This window comes from Vombatus ursinus, unplaced genomic scaffold (genome assembly GCF_900497805.2).
Source record: "Vombatus ursinus unplaced genomic scaffold, bare-nosed wombat genome assembly UNPS02014770.1, whole genome shotgun sequence".
NCBI lineage: Eukaryota > Metazoa > Chordata > Mammalia > Diprotodontia > Vombatidae > Vombatus > Vombatus ursinus.
Genome location: NW_020954548.1, coordinates 2,659,228 through 2,687,140, shown reverse-complemented (window position 1 = coordinate 2,687,140; position 27,913 = coordinate 2,659,228). Strand labels below are relative to the sequence as shown.

The 27,913-nt window shown below is 37.5% G+C and overlaps 1 protein-coding gene across 1 annotated transcript in view; it reads left to right on the top strand.

Annotated features, from left to right (window-relative positions):
* The window catches only part of GRIN3A (glutamate ionotropic receptor NMDA type subunit 3A), a 217,483-nt gene that overhangs the window by 135,407 nt on the left and 54,163 nt on the right, over window positions 1-27,913 (top strand). The window contains exons 5-6 of the mRNA XM_027863113.1: window positions 11,283-11,428; window positions 22,898-23,013. Coding sequence (XP_027718914.1) covers window positions 11,283-11,428; window positions 22,898-23,013 — 262 coding nt within the window. The remainder of the gene's footprint in view (window positions 1-11,282; window positions 11,429-22,897; window positions 23,014-27,913) is intronic.

The following is a 27,913-nucleotide window of genomic DNA, read 5'->3' as shown; positions in this document are numbered from 1 at the left end:
GTAGCTATGACATTATACTATGTCCTTTGAGTACAAGATTACTGTGAGGAATAAATGAAATAATTCAAGTAATAGATTTTGCAAACCCGAAAGTATTATTTTTATTTTTGGTCCAGACCTTTAATTTCACTAGTGTACAGAACTCCCTAGTAAGGAAATTATCTTTGCCAATTCAGATGAGGACCTTTTCTGCAATTTATGGTTTTAGAGAGTTGCCAAGGGGCATTGAGAGGTTAAGTGACTTGCCCAGGGGTCAGAGAACCAGTATATGTCAGAGGCGTGGCTTAAACTCGTGGAATCTTGGCTCTGAGGCCAAGGCCAGATTTCTATCCAACACTAAGCCTCCCCTCAAAGCACTATATAAATGTGAACTATTATTATTATTATTACTGCAGAAGCACATGATGAATTGGATTCAGTTACGCTCATTGCCTGAACTTCCTCACCAACTCATTCCTTAAGCCCTTGCTTCTGAACTCACCATTCTACTGAAACTTCTCTTTCCCAAGTTACCAGCGACTTCCCTCTGCTAAATCTGAAGGTTTTTTCTGTCTTCATCCTCAGCTGACCTCTAAGCTGCTTTTCAAGTTATTAGTCACCCCTTTCTCTTGGCTGTTCTCTTGTCCCTAAGTTTTTATTATATGATTCTCTTCTGGTTCTTCTCCTGCCTATCTGCACTCAGATACCAAAGAAGACATGAAGACCCAGCACTTCTGAAACTTAAACATCCAGTGAACACCCAGGAAATGTATGTCAATGAAGGAACCCAGTTGAAGCAGATCAACAATGAGCAGAGATGACCACCCTACTTAAAAGTGCAGTAGAAAATGAATTCTGGCCCTGGCACAAAGCCCCAATTCAGGAACTAAGTCTGGAGATTCAGATCACTCTAAAGAATTACAATACTTCAAGAAGTACACTAAAATCTAACCTAAAGGACACAGTAACTCCATAAAAATGACAAGCAGAGATTCAAAAGAAAGAAAAAAGTATTTTTCATCAGGCCCATATAAATGTCCAGATGAAATGAAGCATTAGATTAAAAATGAAATAAAAAATTTGAATGAAAGAATTAGAGAGGAAAAAATATAACTTAGAAAAGAACTTGTTAAACCTTACTTAATTAAACAATTCCCTAAAAATTAGAATGGACTAAATAGAAATCAATAAATCCTTGAAAAAGTAAGAAATACTAGGACAAAGTAAAAACTTTGACAAAATAGAAGATGTAAAATTTTTTGCTATCAGAAATTATTTATCTGGAAAACAGGTCAAGGAGATGGAATTTAAGGACCATCAGACTCCCTGAAAATCATGATTTTAAAAACCTGGGCAATATACTTCAAAAAATCATAAATGACAACTTCCCAGATATATTCAAACCAGAGGACAAAGTGAAAATAGAAAGGATCCACAGATCACACCTGAAAGAAACCCCAAATGTAAAAGTTCCAGGAATGTCATATCCAAAATCCATAGCTTCCAAGTCAAAGAAAAAAATGTTTCAAGCAGAGAGAAAGAGTCAAGTACCAAAGAACTCCAGTCAGAATTATACCAGACCTGTCAGCTTCTACAATAAATGAAAGGACATTCTGGAATAAAATAGTCCAAAATTTAGTGTGTATACACACATATTTCAAATATATTTGATTATGGATTTGGTACACTTGATTTTTCATTTTTATTTATGGCTTTTTGAGGTGTGGTGTCCAGGCTTTAAAAACATGATTTCTGGAGAGTCTGATGATTTTTAAATGGATCTCCCTTCATAAAAATGGCAAGAGGACCCACATGTACAAAAATATTTATAGCAGCTCTTTTTGTGGTGGCAAAGAATTGGACATTGAGAGGATGCCCATCAATTAGGGAATGGCTGAACAAGTTGTGGTATATGAATGTAATAAAATACCATTGTGCTATAAGAAATGATGAGCTGGCGGACTTCAGAAAAACCTGGGAAGACTTAGATGAACTGATGCTAAGTAAAATGAGCAGAACCAGGAGGACATTGTACATAGTAACAGCCACACTATGTGATGACTAACCTTGATAGACTTACCTCTTCTCAGCAATGCAAGGATCTAAGACAACTCCAAAAGATTCACGATGGAAAATGCTATCCACATCCAGAGAAAGAACTTTGGAGTTTGAATGCAGATGGAAGCATACTGTTTGCTCTGTTTTTCTTTTGTTGTTTTGTTTTGTTTCTTCTTTCTCATGGTTCCTCCCATTAGTTCTAATTCTTCTTTACATCATTACTAATATGAAAATATGCTTATTATGAATGTATAAGTAGAGCCTATATCAGATTGCACACCATCTTGGGGAGGGGAGAGGAGAGGGTAGGATAGAAAATTTAAAACTCAAAATCTTATGAAAATAAATGTTGAAAACTAAAAATAAATTAATTAATTATAAAAAAAAAGAAAGAGAAAAAAATTGTATCTCCTGGACCTGTTTTTTAGATGAGCAATTTTTGATGGCAGAAACTTCAAACCTATTTCTTCAATATTTTTATTTTGTCCCAATTTTTCTTGTTTTTTCATGGAATTATTGATTTCTATTTGATCTATCCTAATTTTCAGAGAGTTGTTTACTTGAATAAGTTTTAACATAGTCTATTCTAAGATAAATACATATATGTGCACATATATGCATATGTACATACACATACATACAGACACACAAGAGTAACTTACCCTATAAGGTTGTATATAATCTTACAAGGGAGAAAATGGACCTCTAACAAAATAGAGGACTTTCTAGAGCCCTTGATTAAAATAAGAGAGCTGAGTAAAAACTTTGAAATGTATAAACAACACTCAAGAGAAACTTAGAAGTAAATTTATTTGTGCAATTGGAAGGGCCTATGTGATGAAGGACTAATATTCTAATACAGGGAGAAGAAGAAATATCCCTTCAATACTTTAACATCTTCAAAGGTATTGAGAGAGCTGAATAAGAAAAACAGAGGATTTGGGGGTTGTGAAGGATCTAAGGAAGGAAAGAAAAGAAGGACAAAAAGAGCAAACTAGTATAGAATGGAAGAAGATTGGGATGAAACATTTCTCATCATCGGTGTTCTTAAGAAGAAAATACAAACATGGAGGAAGATTAAGGAAAGTGGACGTTAGATGAACCTCACTCTTATCTGAACTGATTAAAAAAAGTGGGTTGAAACACACATATTCACACAGTTTGCTGTAGAAATATATAAAATTCAACTGGAAAACAGGAAGAGATTGGGGGATATGGTAAAGGGGTGAAAAATGCCAGGGATGGAATAGTTGCAAACAATAAAGCTCGCTGATCCTGAAGGGGGCATTAAAAGGAGCAAAAAAAGAACTGAAAACTAAAAGAATGCTCCCCATTGGACAAATTTTGATATATGAATATAATGGAATAGTACTATACTATAGGAAATGGTGATTCTAAGGGAATCCTGGGAAACATGAACTGATGAAAAAAGTAAAGTGAGCAGTGCAAGGAGAACAATACATATGATAGCAATAGCATTCTAAAGACAAACAACTTAAAAGATTCAAGAATTCTGACCAAAGCAAAAACCAATCATATTTCCAGAGGACTTATGATGAAACCACCTATTGACAAAAGTGATAGCTTAAAGGTACAAAACAAAACATTTTTTGGATCGACTGTGGATTTGATTTGCTTGACTATGCTTATATGTTACAGAGGGTTTTATAATAAAGAGCTATGTTTTTGTACACAATGATACTTTCCTTCTTTGCATATGGAAGCATTGTTTTTTGCATATTTACTAAGATATATATTATATATAGATACACACACATACACACACACACAAATGTATTCATAACATGTAAGGCATATATATGTTCATCCACAACCATTCTGTGAGTATATACCCATGTGTTTTCTCTCTAAACTGTTTATCCTCATACACAGCAGCCTTTCTTATATTTGGTTTTACATAATAATCCCTTCCATTTTGTTCTGAGTCACTTCTTTTCTGCTCACTGGGAAATGATTATTCCTTGAACATTCAAAGTGGTTTTTCTCTGCGTGCAGTTGTTTTGGATAGGATTCAGTATTCCTCTAATATTATAACCCTTTGTGCTAATAAAGAGCTTAATCTCAAATAATTCCCAAGGAGACTCACTAGAATGACACAAATATGAAGTCAAAGCAGTTGGTAGAGTATTTCACTGAAACATTAGAGATAATATTTCTCATTCTGTGAAGTCTTAGCTAAGTGGCAACCACATAGTTTAAGAGTGATTAGTCCCCTGTACATTTTCTTTTTTTTTTATTTTCAGTCCTAAATTCTTGCCCTTCCTCCTGCCCTTCTCCCACTCATTGAGAAGGCAAGAAATACAATACCTATTATGCATACGAAGTCATGCAAAATATATTTTCACATTAGTCATGTTATAAAAGAAAATATGTTTCAATCTGCACTCAGAATTCATTAGTTCTCTTTCTGGAGGTCAACAGCATTCTTCATAAGGAGTCCTTTGGATCTGCTATGAGCCTTGTATTGATCAGAGTTGACTGTCACTACAATATTGCTGTTACTATGTACAATATTCTCCTAGTTCTGTTTACTTCACTTTGAATCAGCTCATATACATCTTCCCAGGTTTTTCTGAAACCATTCACTTCATCATTTCTTAAAGCACAGTAGTATTCCACCACAATCATATACCACAATTTATTCAGTCATTCCCCAGCTGATGGGCACCCGCTCAGTTTCTAATTCTTTACCACCACAAAAAGAACTGCTATAAGTATTTTTGTATGTATAGGTTCTTCTCCTTTTTGTTGAGCTGTTTGGGGTAAAAATCTAATAGTGATGTTGATTGTGAAAGAGTATGCACTTTCATAGCCCTTTAGGGCATAGTTCCAAATTGTTTTCCAAAATGATTAGTTTAGTTCACAACTTCCTGTATATATTCAACATCCTTCTTTGACATCACTGGCTGTGTAAACTTCATCTCGAATGAACTTTCATATTTCATACATGCATATATGTATGTATGAATATATATACATATATATGTATATATGTGTGTAGACAGATAGATAAAAAACTTTCCTCACTGAATAGAAGGAGGCTGAAAAAGATGAGTCCTAAGGCCCTTTCCAACTCATATTCTATAATTTTGTGACTAGAGAGTTATTAAAATTGCTGCAATATTTTTCTTCATAGTGGCCAATAAGATCCAGCACTGAAAAGGACCTTGGAAATCATCTAATCACTAGGGCAAATCTCTCATTTTCTATAGGAAGAAATTGAGGCCCTAAGAAATCAAATATCTTCTTGTAAGTTATAAAAGTACTACATAATTCAATTAAATAAACATTTATTAAGCAGCTAATATGTGCTAGGCCAGTGTTTCTCAAAGTGTGGCCTGAGGACTCCTAGGGGTTCCTGAGACCCTTTCAAGATATCTACAAGGTCAAAACTATTTTATAATAATACTAAGATATTTAATTTATAATACAATAAATATTGATAGATATAACCTATTTAAACAAAAGCTCTTTGTGCGGGAGGGAGGGGGTGATCCTCAATAAAGGGATCCTGAGACCAAAAAGTTTGAGAACCACTGTGCTACATTGTACTAGGCTATGGGGATGCAAAGTTGAAAATGAAAAGAGCCTTGCCCTTAAGTAGCTTATATTTAACTGGGAGAACAAATAAGTCGATTCAATTAATAAATTAAAAAATACAAAATATACACAAAAAATAAATACAAGTTGTATTACAAAAAGTAATACAAAGTAATTTCAAGCTGGGAATGATAGCAACTGAGAGTATCTAGAAAGGTTTCGTGTAGGAGACACCACTTGAGCTGACCTTCGAACAGGGCTAGGGATTCCAAGGAGTAGAGGTCAATATGAAGGAGAGCATGCCAGACATAGAAAATAGCTTATATGTGGGGAACAGATAGTGCAATGTAATCAGGATGATTTGAACTCAAATCCTGCCTCAGATACTTCCTAGCTGTCTGCCTCCAGGTAAATTATTTCACCCCATTCTCAGCTTTAGTTTCCTAATATACCCTATTTCACGGGGTTGTTCTATGGATCAAATGAGATACCATCTATAAAGTGCTTGGTAAATCAAAGTGCTATATAAATGCTACATATCATCATCATTGTTAGCATCATCATCATCATTAACAATAAGAAGAAGAAGACCATGTAGAGACTGATTTGACTAGAATATAAATTACATGTGGGGCAATAATGTGAAATAAAACTGGAAAGATAAGTTGAAGCCAACTTATGTAGGGTTTTAAATGCCACGTAGAAAAGTTGGTGTTATTTTATCGTAGAGGCAAGAGGCAATCAGTGAAACTTCTTGAGCATAGGAGTGTCATGATCAGACCTACACTTTAGGCGTGTCACTTTGACAACCACACGGAGAGGGCATAGAAAAATTCCAAGACTATTACAATTGTCCAGGAAAGAGATAAAAGCCAGAACTGAAGTAGAGAGAAAGGGACAGATGTGAAAGATGTTTTGGAGGTTGAATTAGCAAGACTTAGCAACTAATGGGATACAGGGGATAAGGAAGATTGAAGAGTGATAAACAACTCTAAGGTTACAAACCTAAAAGGATGTTGATATTGTTTGTTGTTTGTCCTTCATTCTCTAAGAGAACCAATGACATCAGGAAGGTGATGTCTTGACTTTGAGATGCTAATGGACGATTCAGAGATAAGAGGCTGGATGTAGATTATGAGTTATCTTCATAGTTGTTAACTGTATTGAGAAAAGCAGTTTCAGTCCAGTGGCGGAGTTAAAAGTTAGATGCCAGATTTCAAGGAGTTAAAAGGATGGAATGCACGGACGTGAAAGATATGAAAGCAGATGGCTTTTTTTCTAGATATAGACTATGATAAGGAGGAAAGATATTGGAAGATAGTTTAAAGAAATAGCAATGTAAAGTGGAGTAAAGAATGAGGGAGATCTAGGCCTTTTTCTAAACTGAAGGGATGAAGCCAGTGGATACAGAGAGAGGAAAGGCTGTAAGGGTGGGACCTGGTAAGAAGTAATGGAGCTGAGACTTGGGCCCTTGCCTCCTGGATCCAAATCTTGTGTTCTTTCATCTGTACTCTCATCTATGTAGGGAATCTTTCCATTGGTACAAATCACAACCCAACCACCCTTTCTCATCCTGTTTAATTCTAAACCATGTTTTTATACATTCTGCGAAAAGGATCTATCCAAAATGTAGGAGGCCTTTTGATTCTTTGAAAATTCTGATGGTTTGAGCGCAGCCCTATAGTCTTTCAGTCACTATCCATTGTTCCCACTACATAAATAACTTACTTCCTTTCCTAGTCATAAATATCCTCAACATGGATATTTATGAACCTTTGTACAAGTATTTCATAAGATAGTAGTGTATGCCTTTTTAAGGAAGAAAAAATAATTTTGAAGGAATCATAGAGTCAGTCAATAGGTACCAACTATGTCCTGGGCACTGTGCTAAGTGCTGGGGATACAAAAGGAAGAAAAAGGCAGCCTTGTCCTCAAGGAGCTTACAATCTAAAGGAATCAGTGAGAGAGAAAAAGAGAACTAATAGAAGATTTCTAATAGAAAACAGTAAGGGAAAGAAAGAGATCAAGAGAAAAGAGGAAAGCAAACTATAGAGGGGAATTGGATTCACATTTGACATTTTCTTCTTCCTGTAATAAGGAATGTGGTCTGTTGCCATGTCAAAGCAAATGGGAAAGGGACGAGAATAAGCACTTATTAAGCACCTACTATATGCCAGTCACTGTGCTGTTTTACAAGTATCTCATTTGATCAAATGAGGTACATATGTCAAAGTAAGGTACATAACTTACGAGATAGTCTTTAAAATAAATCATTGAATATCTATGCTGTATGCTGAGCAGAATAAAATGCTGCTTCCCCCAGATTTTTAGCTATTTTTATTTCTGAAGGGCTCTTTTCTCAAAGCCTTGATGCCATTTGCCTCACAAACAGGCATAGCATCCCTACAAGCAGTTATATGGAAATGGAACAGAAATGGACCATAAAGGAAGAAAAGAAACCCCAGTTCATCTCTTGGGGAGTTTTACCGATTGAATAGGCTTGTTTTTCCTAGGTGGTTAGGGCTGGAAACTCCAATGGAATTTCAGTAAATGAAATTATTATTTTGTGGGTACAAATGAGTCTATGTGAAGTAGAGAGATGTAATATGAAAAACTCAACATTTATTCCATCAATGATAAAAAGGGAACTATGGCAGCTAAGAGCTTGATTTGGAAGGGTCTCTACTAATGCCCAAGAGAATATCTATCCACTAGAACGAGCACTGTAGGGAACACATCAGAGCAATCAGAAAGGCAGGACAATTGATCTCTATAGCAGAAAGAAGACAGTATTGGCAATACCTCTGAATATCTCCTCCTCTGAGGCTGTCTGCAGACAGCTTACAAAAGCAAGATAGCTCCAGGCTTCAAGGCTGCTGTTTCTAAGTAGGTCATTAATACTACACTGCTACCTGTTGACAGAAGAGAGGAGAGAAGAGGAGGTGACACCTCTTTGTTTTATTTATTTTTTTTAGTTTTTAACATTCACTTTTATAAGATTTTGGGTTCCAAATTTTTCTCCTCCCTCCCCTCCTTAGCATGCAATCTGATATAGACTATACATGTACAATCATATTAAACATATTTCCACATTAGTCATATTGTGAAAGAAGATTCAGAACAAAAGGGAAAAACCATGAAAAAGAAAAAAGAGAGAGAGAAAACAGTATGCTTCAATCTGCATTCAGACTCCATGGTTCTTTCTCTGAATGTGGATAACATTTTCCATCATGAGTCTTTTGGAATTGGGTGACACCTCTTTGTGACAGAATAATGAGGCTCTGAGGAGTCTAGATACCTGAGTAGCTTTCCATATGAATCTATTTGTATTCTCATGAGTTTTGTCTGTCTTGGGGAGCATCTTATACAAAGCAAGGCAGTACCATCTGCTGTGGATCTCAGATATAGATTAAATAACAGACCTGAGTGGTAATGATGCTGTGTTGAAAGGTCAGGGACAGCTGTGTCCTGGAAAATACCTTCTGAGCTAGTAAGGAAACCCTCTTGCTCCTCCCAGAAGAGTGGGACTATTGATTGGGAGTACAGTATCTCAACAGATGCTGTGTTGGTTGGCTTTGTTTAAACGTTTTTCCTTGCTATAAGAAAAGATTTAATGCAGCAGGGCACAGGAAGCTGAGAAGAAGTGACTGGTGGGAAAACAAAAGGCAATAACAAAACTTACCAAAAAGAAAATACCTTCTAAGTTTTTCCCATTCTCTCAAGTAAACTTTTGTTGGGGATTGTGGGAGGTTGTGATATCCCGGTCTACTGAGTACCTCTCAACTATTAAAAAAAAAAGGGGGTTGATTCCATTATTATCCTGTGCCCCCCCCCATTTTCTACATAAGTGGGGATGCAAAAATATCTAAAACACACTTAACTCAGATACTCACAACCTACCCAACTGACTTCTCCATGAGTGTGCTGGAAACATTTCTCAACTGCTCTTGGTGGCTGAATCTCATGTTATTTTACTAGCTACAGGAAACACCACCCACACAAAAGAGGTTACCTTTCAGTAGTTATGAGAAACTACAATTCTTATCCCACTGAGATTTGATGGCACATATATAATAGATGCTGTAAGCTCTTTAAAATGTGTCCTCCTGATGCTATGGAATATTGATTTCAATCAATCAAGTATTTATTAACCCTCTACTCTTTGCCAGGCACAATACAAGGTATAAGTACTATTACAATGTTTTCATCATGGCTCAAGGCATGTCCTAAGGTTGTTTAACCCCTTCTAGTACTTGTTGGAATCCATGACTTCACTGTTATTGCTAAATCTGGAGTCCTAAGAGAAGAAGTGGTATACCTGGCCTGTGATGATACTGATATGTCTGCATAGAGCAAGCTGAATGAAACAAGCAGACTGCTTGCCAACACACCTGTAGGGGATAAAATGGTATTTCACTTCTTGTAGTTGCCACCAGTAGATTAATCTTGTTTCATTGGGATAGTACTGGCATAGCAACCTAGACTTTCTTCAGGCTGGGAAAAATTTAGGGTTAAAAAAAAGTCATATTCTCCATATATCCAAACAAAGGTTTTATAATAAATGCATTTTGAACCAAAAGTCATCAAATTAAAATTTTAATATAAAATGTGAAATACCATATAAAACAAACGTAAAAAAGAAAAAAGCCCAAGCACAAACTATAAACTGTATTATTCAAGTGTGAAAAATGCTCAATTTCTTTTTTTTTGTTTATCTGACTCCACAGATCTGCTTTTAATCTTATCTTATTCTGAGATGTGAAGTAGTTAAAATCCAATATCAAATTCCACACTAACATGTCCTGACTATTTACTAGGCTCGATGAACCTAATTTGTCTTTCTTGTTTTCCAGAGAAGCTACAGTTTCCTTCCCTTTCCCCCAGCCCTCACTCCATCATCCTAGTTTTCTGTTTACCTACTCCAGTATTCTCAGCTGCCTTTTATTATTCAGGCATATGATATCTCTGCGTCTGGCCACCTCTCTTCCACGCAACAGCTTGATCTTAATCCTCTTTAAGCACAACTCTATCTGGGTAAATAACTCAGCATTTTTATGTCCTGACTTCTTAAAGCAACCAGGTCCTTTCGCCACAAAACCAAACATTTACTTTAGATAAAGTAAAACAATAAAATACCACAAATATAAATTGGGTAAACACAAAAGAGATTCCTTCACAACTTTAATTTATAAACCAATAGCTTTGGGAAAATGCCTTGTAATCACAGATTAGAAAACTTATTTAAAATTTTGTATTGTTCTTTCTAGTCAAAGAGAAATACAGCCTGCAGAGATTTAAGAGAATGATTTAGGTCTGATACCATATATAAAAAGTAGCTGTCAAATAAACAGACTGATTCTGTAAGTCACACAGAAAAACCATTCTTGTTACAGTTAATATATGGTAACGTTAGCTCTTTTCCATACAGCTCAACATGGCAACCAAAGGTTAGTATTCTCTTACTTAAATGCTGATTGACAGATTTTCCCAATGTCCTGGGAGAAAGAAAGACGCCTGATGTGAATGCTAAGATACATAAATGTATATATGTGTGTGGCCATGTAGGCAACTGTACTTTTACATTTTCTTTAAGTTCCAGGAAGTGAAGAATTAGGAGGGTATTGAAATTAATTACATGAATGACAGTATAGCCTTGCTTTTTTCTTTGTTTTTCTTTCTCTTAGCTTCATCATCCCTCCCAAGGCTTTCGATTTGGAACAGTTCGGGAAAGCAGTGCTGAAGATTATGTGAAGCAAAGCTTCCCAGAGATGTATGAATATATGAGAAGGTACAATGTACCAGCCACCCCAGATGGAGTGGAGTATTTGAAGTGAGTGTCAGCTTGCCTAGGCCGTGAATGTGATCACTGATGGAAAGGCCATTTAGTAACTGACACAGGCTTTGCAAACCATCTATTGTGTGTGATGCTGGCTTTTTAAATGAGCTGCTTGGGGTATGTACTCTGTGCTTACTGGTGTCTGACGTGTTTCTCAGTGGGGAGAAGTGTGCATTTCCATAACCTAGATTGATAGGTGAGTGCTTAGTCTCAGGCTAGAGGTATCTTTGCTCAAAGAGCCAATGCTATTGTTTAAAGTAGCAGATGATGGAAAAGGCAAAAGCTGGTCTGACATCACTTGGGAAAGCCAGTGCAATACAATGATCAAAACCTGGAAAAGGCAGGAAGGGGCTGATGTGTCCCTAGGCAATCCTGCATGTTGAATCATCAACCCCAAGGCAAGCCTGCTGTTGCTAAGAGAAGATAAGATAAATTCTAGAGGTTCCCTGTAAAGTGAAAGTAAGACGCATAGCAGTGGCGGCTATACCTTCTTCCACCTGACATGAAGCCACCGGGAGAAAACAGGCCACAGCAACACAATTCATTGGCCTCCATCAGCCATTTTGGTGGAACTCAAAGGAGAATAAAGCAGCCAAGGGGGATGTGGTTTGGTCTTTCTGCTAAGACGGGAGTGAATTGTGCCTAGGTGATATAAGCAAAAGATGACTCCTAATGCAATAAGTAGTAAGCAGGTAGCCAGAATGGTTAGCACACTTCCTTGATGAGATTGAGACAGTTATATACATTTACATGCATTTGATTAATTTGTAAAATAAATCTAACTTCTTGTTTCTGGAACTAATTGGACAAAATGCTATATTTGTAATTACTTAGTTATTCCATGCTTTATGATATGTCACAGCCCTTTCATTAGTTTCCTCAGTAAACAACAGAAGGACTTCTCAAGCCCCTGTAGGAGGCTTCTTACTACAAGCCAAGGTACCAGTAATCAGATCTAATGGAAAAAACTCTTTGTTTCCAAACAACTTCAGTATCATATACAATGTATAATAGCTGGAGAACCCCATCTCACAAATGTGATCTCTAGAAAAGCTTCCCCAGATTCTAAATACTCGGCCTACATTCACTGAAAACCATAGTTTAGGAATCTCTGCAATGGTATTTATTTTTACTACTCAGCCAGATGACATCAGTTAAAAAAAAACAACAACAGCATTTGATGAAATAACTTAGAAAAGTAGCAATAAAACATCCTCACATAAGCCTGAGATACAATCTCTCATAAATACGCAGATCATCAGTGAGAAGAGTAGACATTCTCAAGAGCACACATTGGAAGAGAGGGAATTAGGGCTCATGTAAATAGAGAATACATGTGGCAAGTGCACATACATGAAGAGGCACAGAGGAAACCAGTGTGGCCAGCATATGTGTCAAGCAAGCCTGCTGAGGTCTTCTGGTAATGGCATTTCATTGCTCTGCTGGATATCATGTCTCATTTCCTCTGTTCTTCACCTTTGTCTACCCTGGACTGTTCTCACAGCTGTTGCCTACTGAGGTTTAGCTGGAATCCTCAACTGAGATGCTGCTGTTTCTTCCTCATAAGAGGAGCAGACTTTACCTATTCTTTTTTAACTTGGACCCTAGATACTAAGCAACAATTTTTTAAAAAGGGTAGGGCCCTCACACACCCAATAGTTAAAAAAGGACCGGACACAGCTTTCCCTCTATTTGAAGAGAAAAAATTTGTCAACTCCCACAGTCTTAGCCCCAGGGGTTAAGCTATGGTGGAACACAGGTCAGCCAGCATGGGTATTTAGTCTGTCTTTTGAATTCCTTTCTTCCCACTAGACAGATCCATGTCATTGTCACAAAACTATCTGATTCCAGGTTAGAAAGTCCCTTTTACTAGTATAAATTGCTTAAATGTCAACATGCTTCCTGCCTCAAATCATTTCAGACACTGCCTTGCAATGAACTTCAAAGAGCTGTGTGAGTCTGAGGCACCATGGCTCCCCAGAACCCCTCAAGATCTTCTGGACCTCCCATGCAAATAAACAGGAGGGAAAAAGAATGAATGGGGCTACTTTAAGACAATCACCCTATATGTCAATTCTTCTGTATTAAATCCTTGCCTTGCATACTCAAGTATAGCCAGCCACAATCCTTCTAGGCTTTGTACCTCCTTACAGATGTTGCACTGATGTCAATTCTTCAAAAGGTCTATGATTTTATCAGTATGCACACTTGTTCCCCTAACTCAGATAACAGCCCCTCCACACCACAGCAGATGGTTTCATGAGTTGTTGCAGCCAAAAATATTCCTCATGTGATATGTATCTCCATGCTTATGTAGGCTGATCCTCAGGTGACAATCCATCAGCAGGCCTGTACTCAAAACCTTTCCAGATTGACAAGACCTGCCAGAGCTTGTATTTAGCTGGTATGGCTGTTAACTCAAGATCATTGCCGTGGCACATTGACACAAGGGAGGAGGATGTTACTGAAGGATAGCGTAGTACTACCTAATCAGCAATTTCAGTTATGCAAGACAATAAAAAAAATATATTAGATTCACTGATCACCTTCACACCTGGGCAGTCAATGTCAACATTCTCTCCTGTGTACAAAACTCGGGCAGCCCTCCTTCTTCTGCCCGTCTCTTGGATTCTCTCCTCCAACTAAAACTCCTGCCTTGGCAGAGGGATAATAGCCCAGATACCACTCACAGCTGTGTTCCCAGCTGTGCAGCAGCTGGGAAATTAGCTCAGCTTCATTATCTATAGCTCCAACAGCCCTTGCACTAGGAGATAGGATGCTCTACAACTGAAATGCTACAGGATCAGAGCATCAGACCCCTCAGTTCCACCCTATCTAGCCTTTATTACTCCCCAAGCAAGACCCCGTCATAAATGAGAGGACCCATCTACAGAACCAGCACACCCCCACATAGCTAGGACTCACAGAGGTAGGACCATACACACACACTCACACACACACAAACACCAAGTGAAAGAAAATCCATGCAAATTGTTAGGACAGACCCAACACAGAGCTAGGATATCTACATATACATAGATGTAAGCCACCCCACCCATGTACACAAAACCAGACACCTACCCACATATACAGGTAGGATACCCCTGTGGACAAGGTAGAAAGCTTAGGGTTAGATCAGAGTATAGTTGGGTGTTCCTCAAAACTGGTCAAATGATCAGACCCATAGAGTAGTTATTAAGAGATTGATATCAGCTCAGTGCAATGCCCCCTATGAATTTGTGTTAGGCTTTTTTCTACTTAATATTTTTATTAATGATTGAATGCATAGATGGCATGCTTACCAAATTTACAAATGATTGAAAATTGGAAGTTACAGTGAATGTACTGGGTGATAGAATAAAGATCTAAGATGATCTCATCAGACCAGAATACTGATCTAAAATAAAATCTAATAGGGATAAATACAGGATCTCACATTTGGGTTCAAAACACAACTTCCAAAATGGCACAAAATGGAAGTTTTGTAGCTAGGTAAGCAGTTCATCTGAAAAAGATCTCAGTGATCTGAAAGCTTAACATGAGAGCTAAAATGTCTGTCCCCACAACCCCAGTACAGACCAACACAAAGTTAGGATACATACGTACACCCACAAAGATAGGGTATACCCATTGGATAAACCTAGGATGGCTTCCTACCTGTAGTGATTTGCACATCCACACACAAAGCTAGAGCACCCATATCTCGCCTCCTCATTCAGTAGAAGAGAGATTTCCCTCTAGTGTCCTTATTTCCCCATCCCAAAATTGTATATGTAAGGCTGGAACCACGCAAAGTTGGGGATTAGGGGAAGTTAATTGTCAAAAGATTCAAAATTCTTTCTAGGCCTCTTTTCTTTACATTTGATGTAATCCCTATAAATCCTCAGCTCCCTGTTCCACAATCAATGCCCTCACACTATCCTTTGCTTCAAAGAATCATTCCGTCTCTGAGTTGGAAAAAACCTCAGAAGCCATGTACTCCAATCTGTACCTGACCAGGTATCACCTTTCCAATATCTTCAAGAATTAGTCATCCAACCATTGCTCAAAGATCTCCAGTGACGGGGAATTGACTACCTCTTGAGACAACCTATTTCACTGGTAGATAGTTTAAATTATGAGGAAGTTTTCCAACCTATTGAGCCAAAATCTGGCTCTCCAGGTAGCACCACTGCTTCTTATTCTGTCCTTTGTGGCTAAACAGAACCACTAAGCAGAACAAGTTTAATTATTCTTCCATGTAACAGCCTTTCAAATACTTGAAGACAGACAGCATGTCCCCACAAGTCTTTTCTTTCCCAGCTTCTCAGTGCCTTCAACTTATCCTTGTATAGCATGGTCTCTAATGCTCTCATCATCCTGCTTACCCTCCTTGCCAATGTACTAAATGTGGTACCCAGAGCTAGACGCAATACTCCAGACAATGTCTTAATGAAGTAGAAAACAGTGGAACTATCAATTATCTCATCCAGGACACTATACCTCTATTAATGTGGTCAAAGATTCCACTAGCTTTTTTGGTTTGTACATCGTGATATTGACTTACATTGAGCTTACATTCCCCTAAAACCTCCAAATAGTTTTTTTTATAAAACCTGCTCTCTAGCTATAAATTACTCATATATTATTTGGGCAATTGATTATTTGAACAAGTATAGGGCTTTATATTACCTTCTATTAAAATTCATCATATTAGATTTTGTCAATCATTCCAGGCTGTTTAGTTTTTTTTAGATCCCTATACTATTACCCAAAATTATAACTATCTCTCCGAACTTTGTACCATTTGCAAATCTGATAAATTTTGTCTTTGTATCATTTGTAAATCTGATATTGACTTTGATAAGAATCATAAATAAAAATGTCCTAATTAAAATGTTCTATATCATATCTCCCTCTTCTGATTTCTGAATTGTTCTTATCAATTTATCTTCTTAACTTTACAACACTCTATTCTCTTCTTTTTGAATAAAATACATACTTGCAGTCATGAGTAACATCACATAATTTCCCAGCCATACTTATGATACTTAATTAAAACCTCCTTGTGTTAAGATCTGTAGTTCACAGTTTTTGTTACCCATGCATTGTACATTTGTACATAGAAATCTCAAGCTATGGCTTTTATTGTCTTCTCTCTAGTAGGATAATGTTTCCTGGAAGTTACTAGATGTCTCCACTAATATTCTTCTTCCTCTGTTATACCTAAGGCTCTATGGTAATCTGGTTTGACAGATGTTTGGGGGCACTTCATTTTTTAAGTACTCTTGACCAGACTCATAAGTCTCTAAACAAATGTATATTTTACCAGTTTTTTAGGAGGACTCCATCCCTGGCTAAGAGGCCATAATGACAAAGAGATAGATTTGACAGACAGACAGATAGACATAAATTTGTATATCTTAAGTTGTGATCCAAACATCTAAATCCCATTCTCAGAAACTATCTTGATCACCTATTCACACCCTAAATTTGTCTTTTTCTTCTGAAACCTCTACTTTCAATTAGCAGCAGTGATGACAGCATCACAAGTACCCCTGAGGTTTTCCATTTCTTCACCAGAATTTCATTCTCTAGGTTCACTCTGCAAGTATCATTTTCACCATGTGAATCAACAGTATACAGTACTAATTTGTCAGGTTTGACACATGTCTCCATTTTATCCCATAGGCACACCAAAGAAAAAGAACATGCCTCCTTATTTTCTATGTAAAGTTGGCATATGTCCCTTTGTACCCCCTCAGTGAGTACTTACAAACCAGCATTACTTGCCTTTTCCTTTCCTGACCACTCTACGCCATCATTCCTCGCAGTATAAGAAACTGCTTCTTCCTCAGAGAGTTGAGTTCTATATTCTAAGGCAAGGGTCCTTAATGTTCTTTTTTTGTCATTGCCCCCTTTGGCAGTCTGGTGAAGCCTATGGACCCCTTCTCAGAATAATGTTTTTAAAAGTGTAAAATAAAATACATAGGATTAGAAAGGAAATGATTATTCTGAAATACAGTTATCAAAATATTTTTTGAAAAACAAATTCACACACCCCAAGTTAAGAATCCCTGCTTTAAGAGAAGAGTCTTAAATCTATCACACTGTTCAAAAGCTTAATAGTCCTTCTTCTCTTCCATCTCCTGGGTCTCATTGTTCCATCCTTCAAACCACCTGTCATAGATCCCCTCTGTTTCCTTCTTTTCATCTTTGTTTTCCTATTAAATCACTTCTACCATTCTTGAGAGGAATATTTCATTCTTCCAAGGTCCAGAAAAGAAAGATATTCCTCTAGCCCCTTCACCTTCTTCTTCAGTAGTAAGCGCAGCCTAAATTTTATAGAAGAAAGCTACTTTTCACATAGTACACTGTCTTCAAGGCATTTGCAAATTACCCTTGCACTTCATACCTGCTAGAACTGAGATCCTCAGTCCTCTGTTATTTTTTTGCTGCTGGTTCTTATGGTTAACCCAAGTGACAAATCACCTCAGGAAACTGCCTATTTGTCATACAGTTAATTGTGCTACTGGTTCCTAAGTGAGGCTTTATGAAAACTTGCCAACCTTATTATTGGATTTCCCTATTTTTCTTACTCTTAATTTCTCAACTGTATTTGATCCGCAGGGAGTTGATTGGTACTAAAATATTTATTGTAAACAGAAATTGCCCTAAGCTGTTGTCTGTTAGGTTATATATAGAATAGAACTCTTCTAACCACTTTCCAACTTTTCCATTGTCTTTTCTTCTCTCTGCTATTCAGATTTCAAATGTCTTCTACTCCTCTCTTACCTCTTTGGTATTTCAGTATCTTCCTGGGGGGGATCAAGAAAGTATCTCATTGTCACTTCACTTCTATAAGAAGTATTCCATATTCTAAGACATATACTTTCTTTCTACTCCACTCCCTTTCAAAACTTGCCTATCCTGTTTTCAATTCCTTAAGGAACTAGATCTCCATTTCCTAATACAATAGGTAGTTGAGTTTTTTTCGTAAACTTATCCTTGTTATGGTCTTTGTGTTACCTTTTCCTGAGGTATTTGCATTGTTTACATGGGATTCTTGGACATAGAACACTGTAACCCAAAGAAACAATTTCTAAAGTCAGAGTGTAGGGTGCTATGGCAAGCCAGCAGGGGAAATACCTGGAGGAAGAAGTATCTTTCAGTTCATCTCACATAATGGAGGGTTTTTAGTGGTCCTCAAAGCACAGCTAATTAGCAGCTCCATGGACAGAAAGAGCTAGTGCAAGAATCATGAAAGGTCAATCCTAGAAGGCACCTTAAATAACAAGTTCCTCATTTGATACAAAAAGAAACACCAGGTCATTGAAAAAGCCCAGCTCTTGTCTACTAGTCCAGTGCCTTTTCCACTGGCTGAAACCTTAGCCTTGGGTTACACAGGAATATTCTGCCATCCCACAAAAGAAGAGTACAGTCCATTGTTTCTTACCATACTTTGTCAAGTGGAAGAGGGAGAGAAATTTTAGAATTCTTTTCACTTTACAGAAAGGGAAGTAAAGCCTGGGGATTTGGTGGTTTATGGAGAATGGTAAGCTCAGAGCTCTTTACCAGCTCCCAAAATTGCATTAAACCACTAGATTTTAAAAATATTTTAACCCAAATGTGTTAGTGAGTGATGGTAACTGGTTTCTCGTTGTTTGCCAGAGTGCAAGCCTAAATTAGTTCTTTGTTTTGTGATGTGAAGCATGCTTCTCAGGCTCCAAGTACCCTCTTGTATGAGTAAAGTTGTTCTGCTAAAACTTCACTCTATTGCAAGGATTCTATTATGTTTCAAAGCAATAACCCCACAGGAGATGAGCAGCAGCTGGAAATGCTTATTTTTAAAAGCATCATTTCTGCTCCAAGCTGCAATAAACTCTGGCTTCTATCTGAATGGGAGTCAAAGTGAGCTGTATTCTGGAGACCTTTCCCTTACCTTCAAAGATTCTTGGTTTTTAAAATAGCTGAATAGAAAAGTGGATAGGATTATAGTATCATAGATTTAGGGTTGAATGGGACTTCAAGGGCCATCTAGTTCAACTCCCTTATTTTATAGATGAGGAAACTGAGGCCTAGACAGGTTAAATGCCCAGGGCACACAAATGACGACTGAGAGAGGTAAAATTTGAAGCCAAGTTCTGACTCAAAATCTAGTGTTATTCTGATTATACCATGCCGCTTCTATACTATATAGACATTTATGCTGTCTTCTTCCATGCCTGTGGTCCTAAAGAAGTCTTTCTAGTCCAAGACAAATTACTGGGGCAGAATAGGTAGACAATTCTACAGTATGACTTCAAACACCAGGAAGGCTCTCTTGACACCTCACCAAAAAAAATCTTGGTAATGTCTGCAATTTCATGCACTTAGAGAGTCATTCTTTTGAGTCAAGCCAAATACAAAAGATACAAATACTCCTTGGGAGATACAGCATATTTGGAGTTTATCAAATCCTTCCCTAAGGTCAAGTTCTGCTGTGGGGATGAGAGAGAAAGCATGAGGACCCTATGTACCCTTTACATACAAAGGGGAGAAGGGACAAAGGATGGAAAACAGGGAGAAAGGGGAGCTTAGGAACACTAAAGAAATGCCTTGTCCAGTAAATAAAGTTTTCCCAGAGAAGATGGCTGGGAAAAGCTGCCATGTTGAAGTAAATACATGCATGCTTATGTTCCGCGAATAATTATGTACTTGCAGGTCAACCTGCTCCTTCCAGTCCCATCCAGGAAGGTCTTGAAAATGCTCTTCCCTAAAACAACTATGACTAGGTCCAACAGACACATTCTAGTCATCAAGAGGAACCACAGGAAAGTGAGTGTGCTAGTGCCCTCTTTTAGACTCCTTTAGCAACCCTGGAACTGTATGGCAATATGACTGTTCCTATGCCATTGGAAACTGTGCTTTTCTCCTTCCTGCCCACTTCTCTCCCCTCCACTTCTCTCTTACTTTTCCCTCTCCTTTTCTCTTCCCTTCTCCCTTCCAATTTCTTTTCCTTTTCACTTTTCCTCTTCTCTTCCTTTTCCTTTTCCTTTCTCTTTCCCTTCCCCCAAGTTGATGCCATCATTATATCTTGCCTGGACTACAGTAATAGCCTCCTAATTGGTTTCCTTCCCCTTCCCTAGTCCAGCCTCTACACAGTGACTGAATTGATATTCCTAAAGCACAAATCTAACCATGTCACTCCCCTCCTCAAAAAACTTCAGTGGCTCCCTGCTGCATCTAAAACAAAATATAACTACTTCTTCTATTTTCCATTTATAGCCCTTCACAGTGCAGACACAGCTGACCTTTCCAGACTTGTTTCACATTACTCCTCTTCACATTACCTTCCAGCTGAAATGTTGTTGTTTTCTAAACTCAGCATTCCATCTCAGATTTCCATGTCTTTGTACAACTTGTCCCCATACCTAGAATACACTCCATCTTCACCTTTGCCTCTTAAAATTCTTGACTTTCTTCAAGGATCAGCTCATATGTTACTTCCAGTGAAAAGCCTTTCCTGATCCCCCTAGTTGTAAGTGTTCTCTGTGGTCAAATTGTCTTATATTTACTTATTTCTTTACATGTTTTTCCTCTTCAGAAGAATGTAAGCTCCCTGTGGACAGAGACTGTTTTTAATTTTACCTTTGTATCCCTAGGACATAGTACAGTACCTTGCACATAGTAGGCACTTAATAAAGGCTTGCTTAAATGAATTGTTCAAAGAATATTGGTCCTAGACTCAAAATTCCCAAATTTGAATCCCAGCTCTGCCCTTAGCTGTGAATCCTTGGGCAAGTCACTTAATCTCTCTATGTATCAATTTACTCTTCTATAAAATAATATTTAAAGGTTTGTTGTAAGGAAAAAGACTGTATACAATTTAAAGTGCCATACAAATGTGAGTTATCACTATCATTATCATCATCATCATCATCGTCATCATTATCATTACTCAACCCTTCTTGAGTGTTGGAAGTAAACAATTACTCTAGAGTTTCATTCAGCCACTAAATACTATCAAATAACCTGCATTTATCATCATATCACCATCCCCTATTCTCTGTAACAGTGGTACCAAACTCAAAAAGAGATGCAGACTACTACTAATTCATCCATAAGGATTACTCCTGGCCACATACTGACTTAGTTTTTAAATGTAATGTTTTATATATCTATGTATATAGATATATGCATTTTTATTCATTTTGTTAAATATTTAATATGGTTGCTCATACTTGGGAAATGTAGAACCGTGTTTGACACCTCTGCTCTATAACATAAAATTCAAACTCTTTATCCCAGTACTTACAGCCTTCCATTCTTATTTCACATTATTCCTCATTATGCACTTTATGTTGCATTCCTATTCTTTTTCTGCCATCTCCCATCTCCCAGCATTCAAACAAGCTGTTCCTCATGGCTGAAAATGTATTCATTCCTCACCTCTGCCTATTGAATTCCTTCTCTTCCTTCCATAAGATCTTCCATAAGACCTTCCCCCTCCTCCTGTCCCTAACTGAAAATTATCTCTCCCATCTCAAATATTCCTAGAGGTTTGTCTGTATCTCTCCTTTGTCCTTATCATATTCTATCTTGCATTATACCTATTTGTGTACATAAAATATCACCCTGGTAGATTATAAGCTCCTAGAGCACATGAAATGTCATTTTTCATCTCTCTATCCTACATAGAAGGTATGTATTCAGTGTTTGTTGAATTGACTGAGTCAATCCTACTGGCCTAAAAGCATCATTAATAATGATAACACATTTACATAGTGCTTTGCAGTTATAATACACTTTACTCGTATCATGTCATCTGATCCTCACAACAAACTCCGTGAGTAATAATAGCTACCATTTAATACAGTGAAACCATATTTCCCCCTTGCACAGATTAAAATACTGAAGCTGCTTGCCCATAGTCACACAGTACATAAAGGAAATAGTTAGGACTCAAATCCAGTTCTAACTCCCCTTCCAGTACTCGTTCTGCTACACTGTAATACCTGTCATAATGAATCATTTGCTGCCATCTGCCCTAGAGGATCTACTATTTTATTTATCCTCCCTTGCTCATTAACCATCCCAGGGAATGGCAACCTGACCTCCAAAGTCTTCAATAAAGCTTATGCCCGATAAGGATCACCATTCAATGTACAGATTTATGAGGTCTCCATTCGTAAACCACCAGATCTGAACCCCATCAAGAACCATGTTAGAGAAGGTCAAGGCAGTTCTGACCTTTTCTTTGCCTGAGTCTATGGAAAGAAGTGCCTCATGCCAGCCTGAAGCAAGGGGAATTTAAGCCTCATCCCCACTGAATTTACTGGCCTTGATCTACAGTCTTCAGTGCAGTAAGATTTAAAAAGAGATAACTTCACTACTAGCTAACCTGATTCACCCCAACTTCCTCTGCTGCTTTCTGCTCTGTACATAGCTCCCTGATTATTAATGACTCATGGGGGGGGGGTCTTCTTTTGGTTTTAACCCTAGGAATGATCCAGAGAAGCTAGACGCCTTCATCATGGACAAAGCACTCCTAGACTATGAAGTGTCCATTGATGCTGACTGCAAACTACTCACAGTGGGGAAACCATTTGCCATTGAAGGTATAATCAGTTACTGTTGTTTTGCTTTTATTAAGAACATATTGGGCTTGCCAACCTTGCAAGTCACCAACGCAGATGTCAGCACTGATGCAAAGAACCATCCATCTTTCCTTGTTTTCAGTTTGTCATTCTCAACTACTTATCTCAGAAGCTACTAGAGCTGGGCACTGTTTTGGGGTACCATTTGCTCATTCCATCCATCCAGCAAAAAGTGGGGGGAGAGGATGAATTCATTAACAAGTATTAAAAGTCATTTTACTTCATTTTGATTTGATTTCTTTAATGGTCAGGTCTTGTGATCAATCCAAGTCTGTAAAACTACAATCATAGAGTTTAAGAAGTAGATGGGACTTTCAATATCATCTCTCATTTTTTTTAGAAGAGGAAACTAGTAAAGTTAAATTATTTGCCCAAGGTCACCCAGACAGTCAGTGCCAAAGCTTAGACTATAATTCAAGTCTTCATACTCTCAGTCTGGTGATTTTTCTACCTGCACATTGCTAGTAAATGAACTTAAATGGACCACTCATTTTGAAATTAACTTTCTGAGATTGCTATATACTCAATCCTCTCTTTCAGTGCCCCTAAGGAGAGTTTTATTACCTCCTGATCATTGGTAAGTATTTTTTTTGCTGCCAGTTTAGTTCTGGTTATCACCTCCTTCCTGGCCTAGACATAGTCCTTATCCTCAAAGAGTTTACAACTACCGGGACTTATATACCATGCCAGCAGCATTAGAAGAAAGACAGATTTGGGGTCGAGATATAGCCAGTAAGTCAACAAGCATTTATGACCATGGGCTAAAGGCTAGACTAAATGAAGTAGGACTACTTTGTCAAGAGATGCTTCTGCTGGAGGAGACAAATGACAGTGGAACTTTTCCCTATACAAATTTTAAATTCTAGATCTGCTCATTCTTTCCCTCTCCCCTTAGCTGTCCACATACAAGGAGTCTTAAAACATCCTTGATAAGTTAGTCATTCTCATTTTTCTTGCAGCAAATTGCTCAGCTCAGTGCAACACAATGGAAATGGATAGCCTACTGCCTGGAACCCTTAATCCCACCCAGCACATTAAATGAGAGATCCCTCAATCAACATGTGATTAGTACAATGTGCCCAGTCACTGAGCTCTCTGAGATCAGGACAATTCCAACTCCAGTTTGCCTGCTTCGGTATCTCTTTCCCCTGAACACATTAACAGATTGCTGACCCCAATCTTTATTTTTGTGATCAATGGCAAGAGTGGAAGCTGTTCAATTTTGCCTTCCTCCAAGAGCAATCAATTTCTTCCCTACCTCTCAAGGCAAAATGACCCCTCCATGAACCAGAACCTCTCCAAACCAAAACTAGTACCCAACAATTGAAAGAGACAGAGGGAGTTCTGGGAACAAGTTAGTGAGCAGTTAAAATCAGAGCCCAAGGCAGCTAAGGCAGCCTACCTAGACAATCAATTGGTTGATTTGGTATGGCCCAAAAAATTCCAGATTTGCATAGCATCTGGGGACATGAAAAAGCTATTCAATTTTGTTTCTTCACATTGGGTAATTGTGGTCCCTTTGCCATCAGCAATAACGGTAAATCATATCAGGTGGGCTTGAGGATGGCAGGCATGATGACCTGCTTTATATTCGATTGAGCTGTCTCTGATTAAGAAAGACCAAGATGTCTTTTGCTCTAGGGGGTGACCCTATCTTCTAAGAAGGAAAGGGTGATATAGATTGTTCCACCCTGGTCTATCTCAGTACCAGATGCCATTGTAGCTCTAATTAACTCCCTACTGGTTTTCTGCTTACATTCCCATCTGTGCTCATGAAACTTTGTTTCTAGTGGTTGGCATCATCTTTAGGCACCATGTTGTTTTTAAAGGGAATAAATGCACAATGGTTCATTCCAATGGTGGAATGCTGTGATCCCTTATGGGAAGGTCTTGCAGCTCAGTGTAAGAATAAGCAGGAATATTGAAGGTTAGAATAGACCATTATTTTCATTGTTGACTTACTATAAAAACTTAAGAAGTGAAGTTCAGAATAGATATCAACCCTCTAAGAAAATTCTCATTATCAATTATACAGAAAGGTAAGACTTGATCACAAGAAAAGGAAGAAAGCATATTTTTGAGGGTCAAGCAACATTTAGCATCTTATCTGTCTTTGGAGGTATAAAGTCCTTCATTCCACTGGTGTGGGGAATTTCCTGGTGTGGAAACTCTCTACATTAACATAAATTAGTAATTCACCTCTAACTTGTAGTGTTAGAGAGTTGCCTGAGAGAACTGAACCAGTTCTTGCCAGTGCTCACATAGCTAATTCCTGGTTTTAAAAATGAACAAATACAAAGAAAAAAAGGCAACTGTCAATTTGGGAGACCTCTTTCCAATTGCATGGAGTAAAATAAAAAACTGTACAGATGCTTCCACTATCCATTTTTACAACATTTTGATTTACTATTCTCATGAAAAAATGTGATCTTTGCTTAAAATATATTATACTCCAATAGCCAGTGGAATTTTCATTGGGAAGTTTCAATGAACTTTGCATTATTGAACAACTTGTAAACTCTTTGAAAGAAAGGGACATACCATTTCCTACTTTTCTATTTCCCACAATGCCTAATTCAGAAATTAGTAGACATTCAACAAATAATTATTTCATTATTAATTTTAATTAATCAATTAAACTTCATTAATAAATTTTCATTAAACTAGATTTATAGTACCTGTTGCAACTAACCAAATAGCCAACTAATAGTCTGAAACATCTAAAAAACAAAAAAAGGTAACAATGCTAAAAATTACTATCAGGAATTCATGTAGGCACAAGAGAGAATGAGGTACTTTCATTAAAACATGTAATATGTTGAATGTTGATTTGCAATAGATAGATAATTGATAGATAGATAGATAATGTGTGTCTTATGAATGTGTAATGATTTTAACCCATCAATACAACCTTGCTTCTAAATTCCCTCAAAATTTCATCACCTGGGAAATGATTTATCTGACAGAATGAAATAATAAACAATTAATGACAACAGCTCCAAGTTTTGTTTAAAAGCTCCTCAGAAGTAGATTTTGTTCCAAAGCAAGCATGCAGAAGTGGGGATCAAAACTATTAAATGTTCGAGAGACTGTGGGAAGTCTTGGGTGAAATTGAATCTGATGTACCAGTGGAATAATGTCACTGGAATTGGAAAAGGAACTGTTGAGATAAATTAATACAAGTCCCAAAGTTAAGTATTGCAGCAATAAATGTCCTAGGAGGAGCAAGGATAATGAAGATGAACAATAATGATATATGGCATTCCATCCAAAGAACTCAATGTGCTGTTAAGTCAGGCTTGTTTCAATGCCCATAAGAGCCATTAATATTTTGGGTCAGTAAACAAAGCCAACAAGTTATGTAATTTACCCAAGTTTATTCTGATTGTCTTAGGTCTTCCCTCACATACCTCTCTTTTCATCTTCAAAAAGGAAAAAAATCCATATTTTAAAAGATATTTTAAAAGTCTGAGCATTAAGCCAATTAAAATACATTCTGAGCCCTTTCTTCACATTGGCTGCAAATGGCATGCCATGGAAAGTCTGCCAAACTAAATGGATCTTTCTTTCTGATGATGTTGTTAACCCTAGTCATCTGAGAGGTTATTTCAGAAACAGGTATTTTCCAAGCAGGATGTAAACACAGTATTGTTAACCTGTGAAGTCAGTGGAATCAAAATACACTTCTACCACCCTTAACACAGAAATTCCAATTCATTTGTAAGGAAGTGATCAGGCTCATGTTCTAGAAATTGTTCCCTTGTCCTAGAAGCAGCATTGTATAGATAGTATGGCATGGAGAGAGTACTTGACTTTTAATCTGGAAGACCTGGATTTCAATACACCTCAGACATGTACTGGCTATGAGGACTTGGAGAAGTTACTCAACCTCTCTGGTTCTCATCTGTAAAATGAAGGATTTAGACTTGATGACCCATAGGACCCTTCCAGCTCAGTCCACGATCCTGTAATTGTCCAAAGAACCTGATACCTTCATCTTTCAAGCTGGAGGATTCTATTGTGCTTCATCTAACAAAAATATGGCCAGCCCAGTCTTGATGGCAGCTCCTAGCTACGAATGATAATTAGGAAAGTGATTCAGAATGCCAGAAGAAGCTGGCAGGTAGAAAAGCCATCCTCTGGTCCCTGAGGACAGGCAAATTTTAAATGCAAATGAGGGAGAATAAAAATTAAACCCTTGTGCTTTTGGGTCTTTTAGTTCTAATGATAGCAAAAATTTTGCTGTTATAAAACTCCCTCATAAACCAACCAAAATAAGTTTTATTTGTGTATCCCCTCTCCACCTTCATATTCCAGATGTATAGTTTCCATTCTCTTTAATGATGATATTCAGAGAACCAAGAATATAGCACTAAAGCCTCACCACTGGCTATGTGCATAACAGTGCAGCAAATTAGAATATCAGATGAAAATGGATCGAGGTCTATTTTTACCAGGTCAATTGCAATTTAACTGAGATGTAATAGAGTGGAGGGATTTAATATTTATCACTTTCAGTGTGTCAGTTTCTCCAAATATCAATGTACATTAGATGAAGCTTTTCTCCTAGTGCATTTGAATACCTGCACAGTGCTCTCAAAGCTTATTTTTAGAACAAGTATTGCCTCCTCGGAAGCATTCATTTTAAAAGACTTGGCTGTCTCCTCACGTACTGAGTCTAGGCGACCACAATATATGATTCCAGAATAGAATTGTCATCAGGTGCAATCATGAGGGCTGGAATTGCCTGCTATACAAGCCCAGGTGAAATTTGGAAGAAACTTCTCAAAAGTAGCCTGTTTGAGATGAGGTTGGAATGGAGACTTACATAAAATCTAGAGTCATAGTTCTAAAGCTAGAA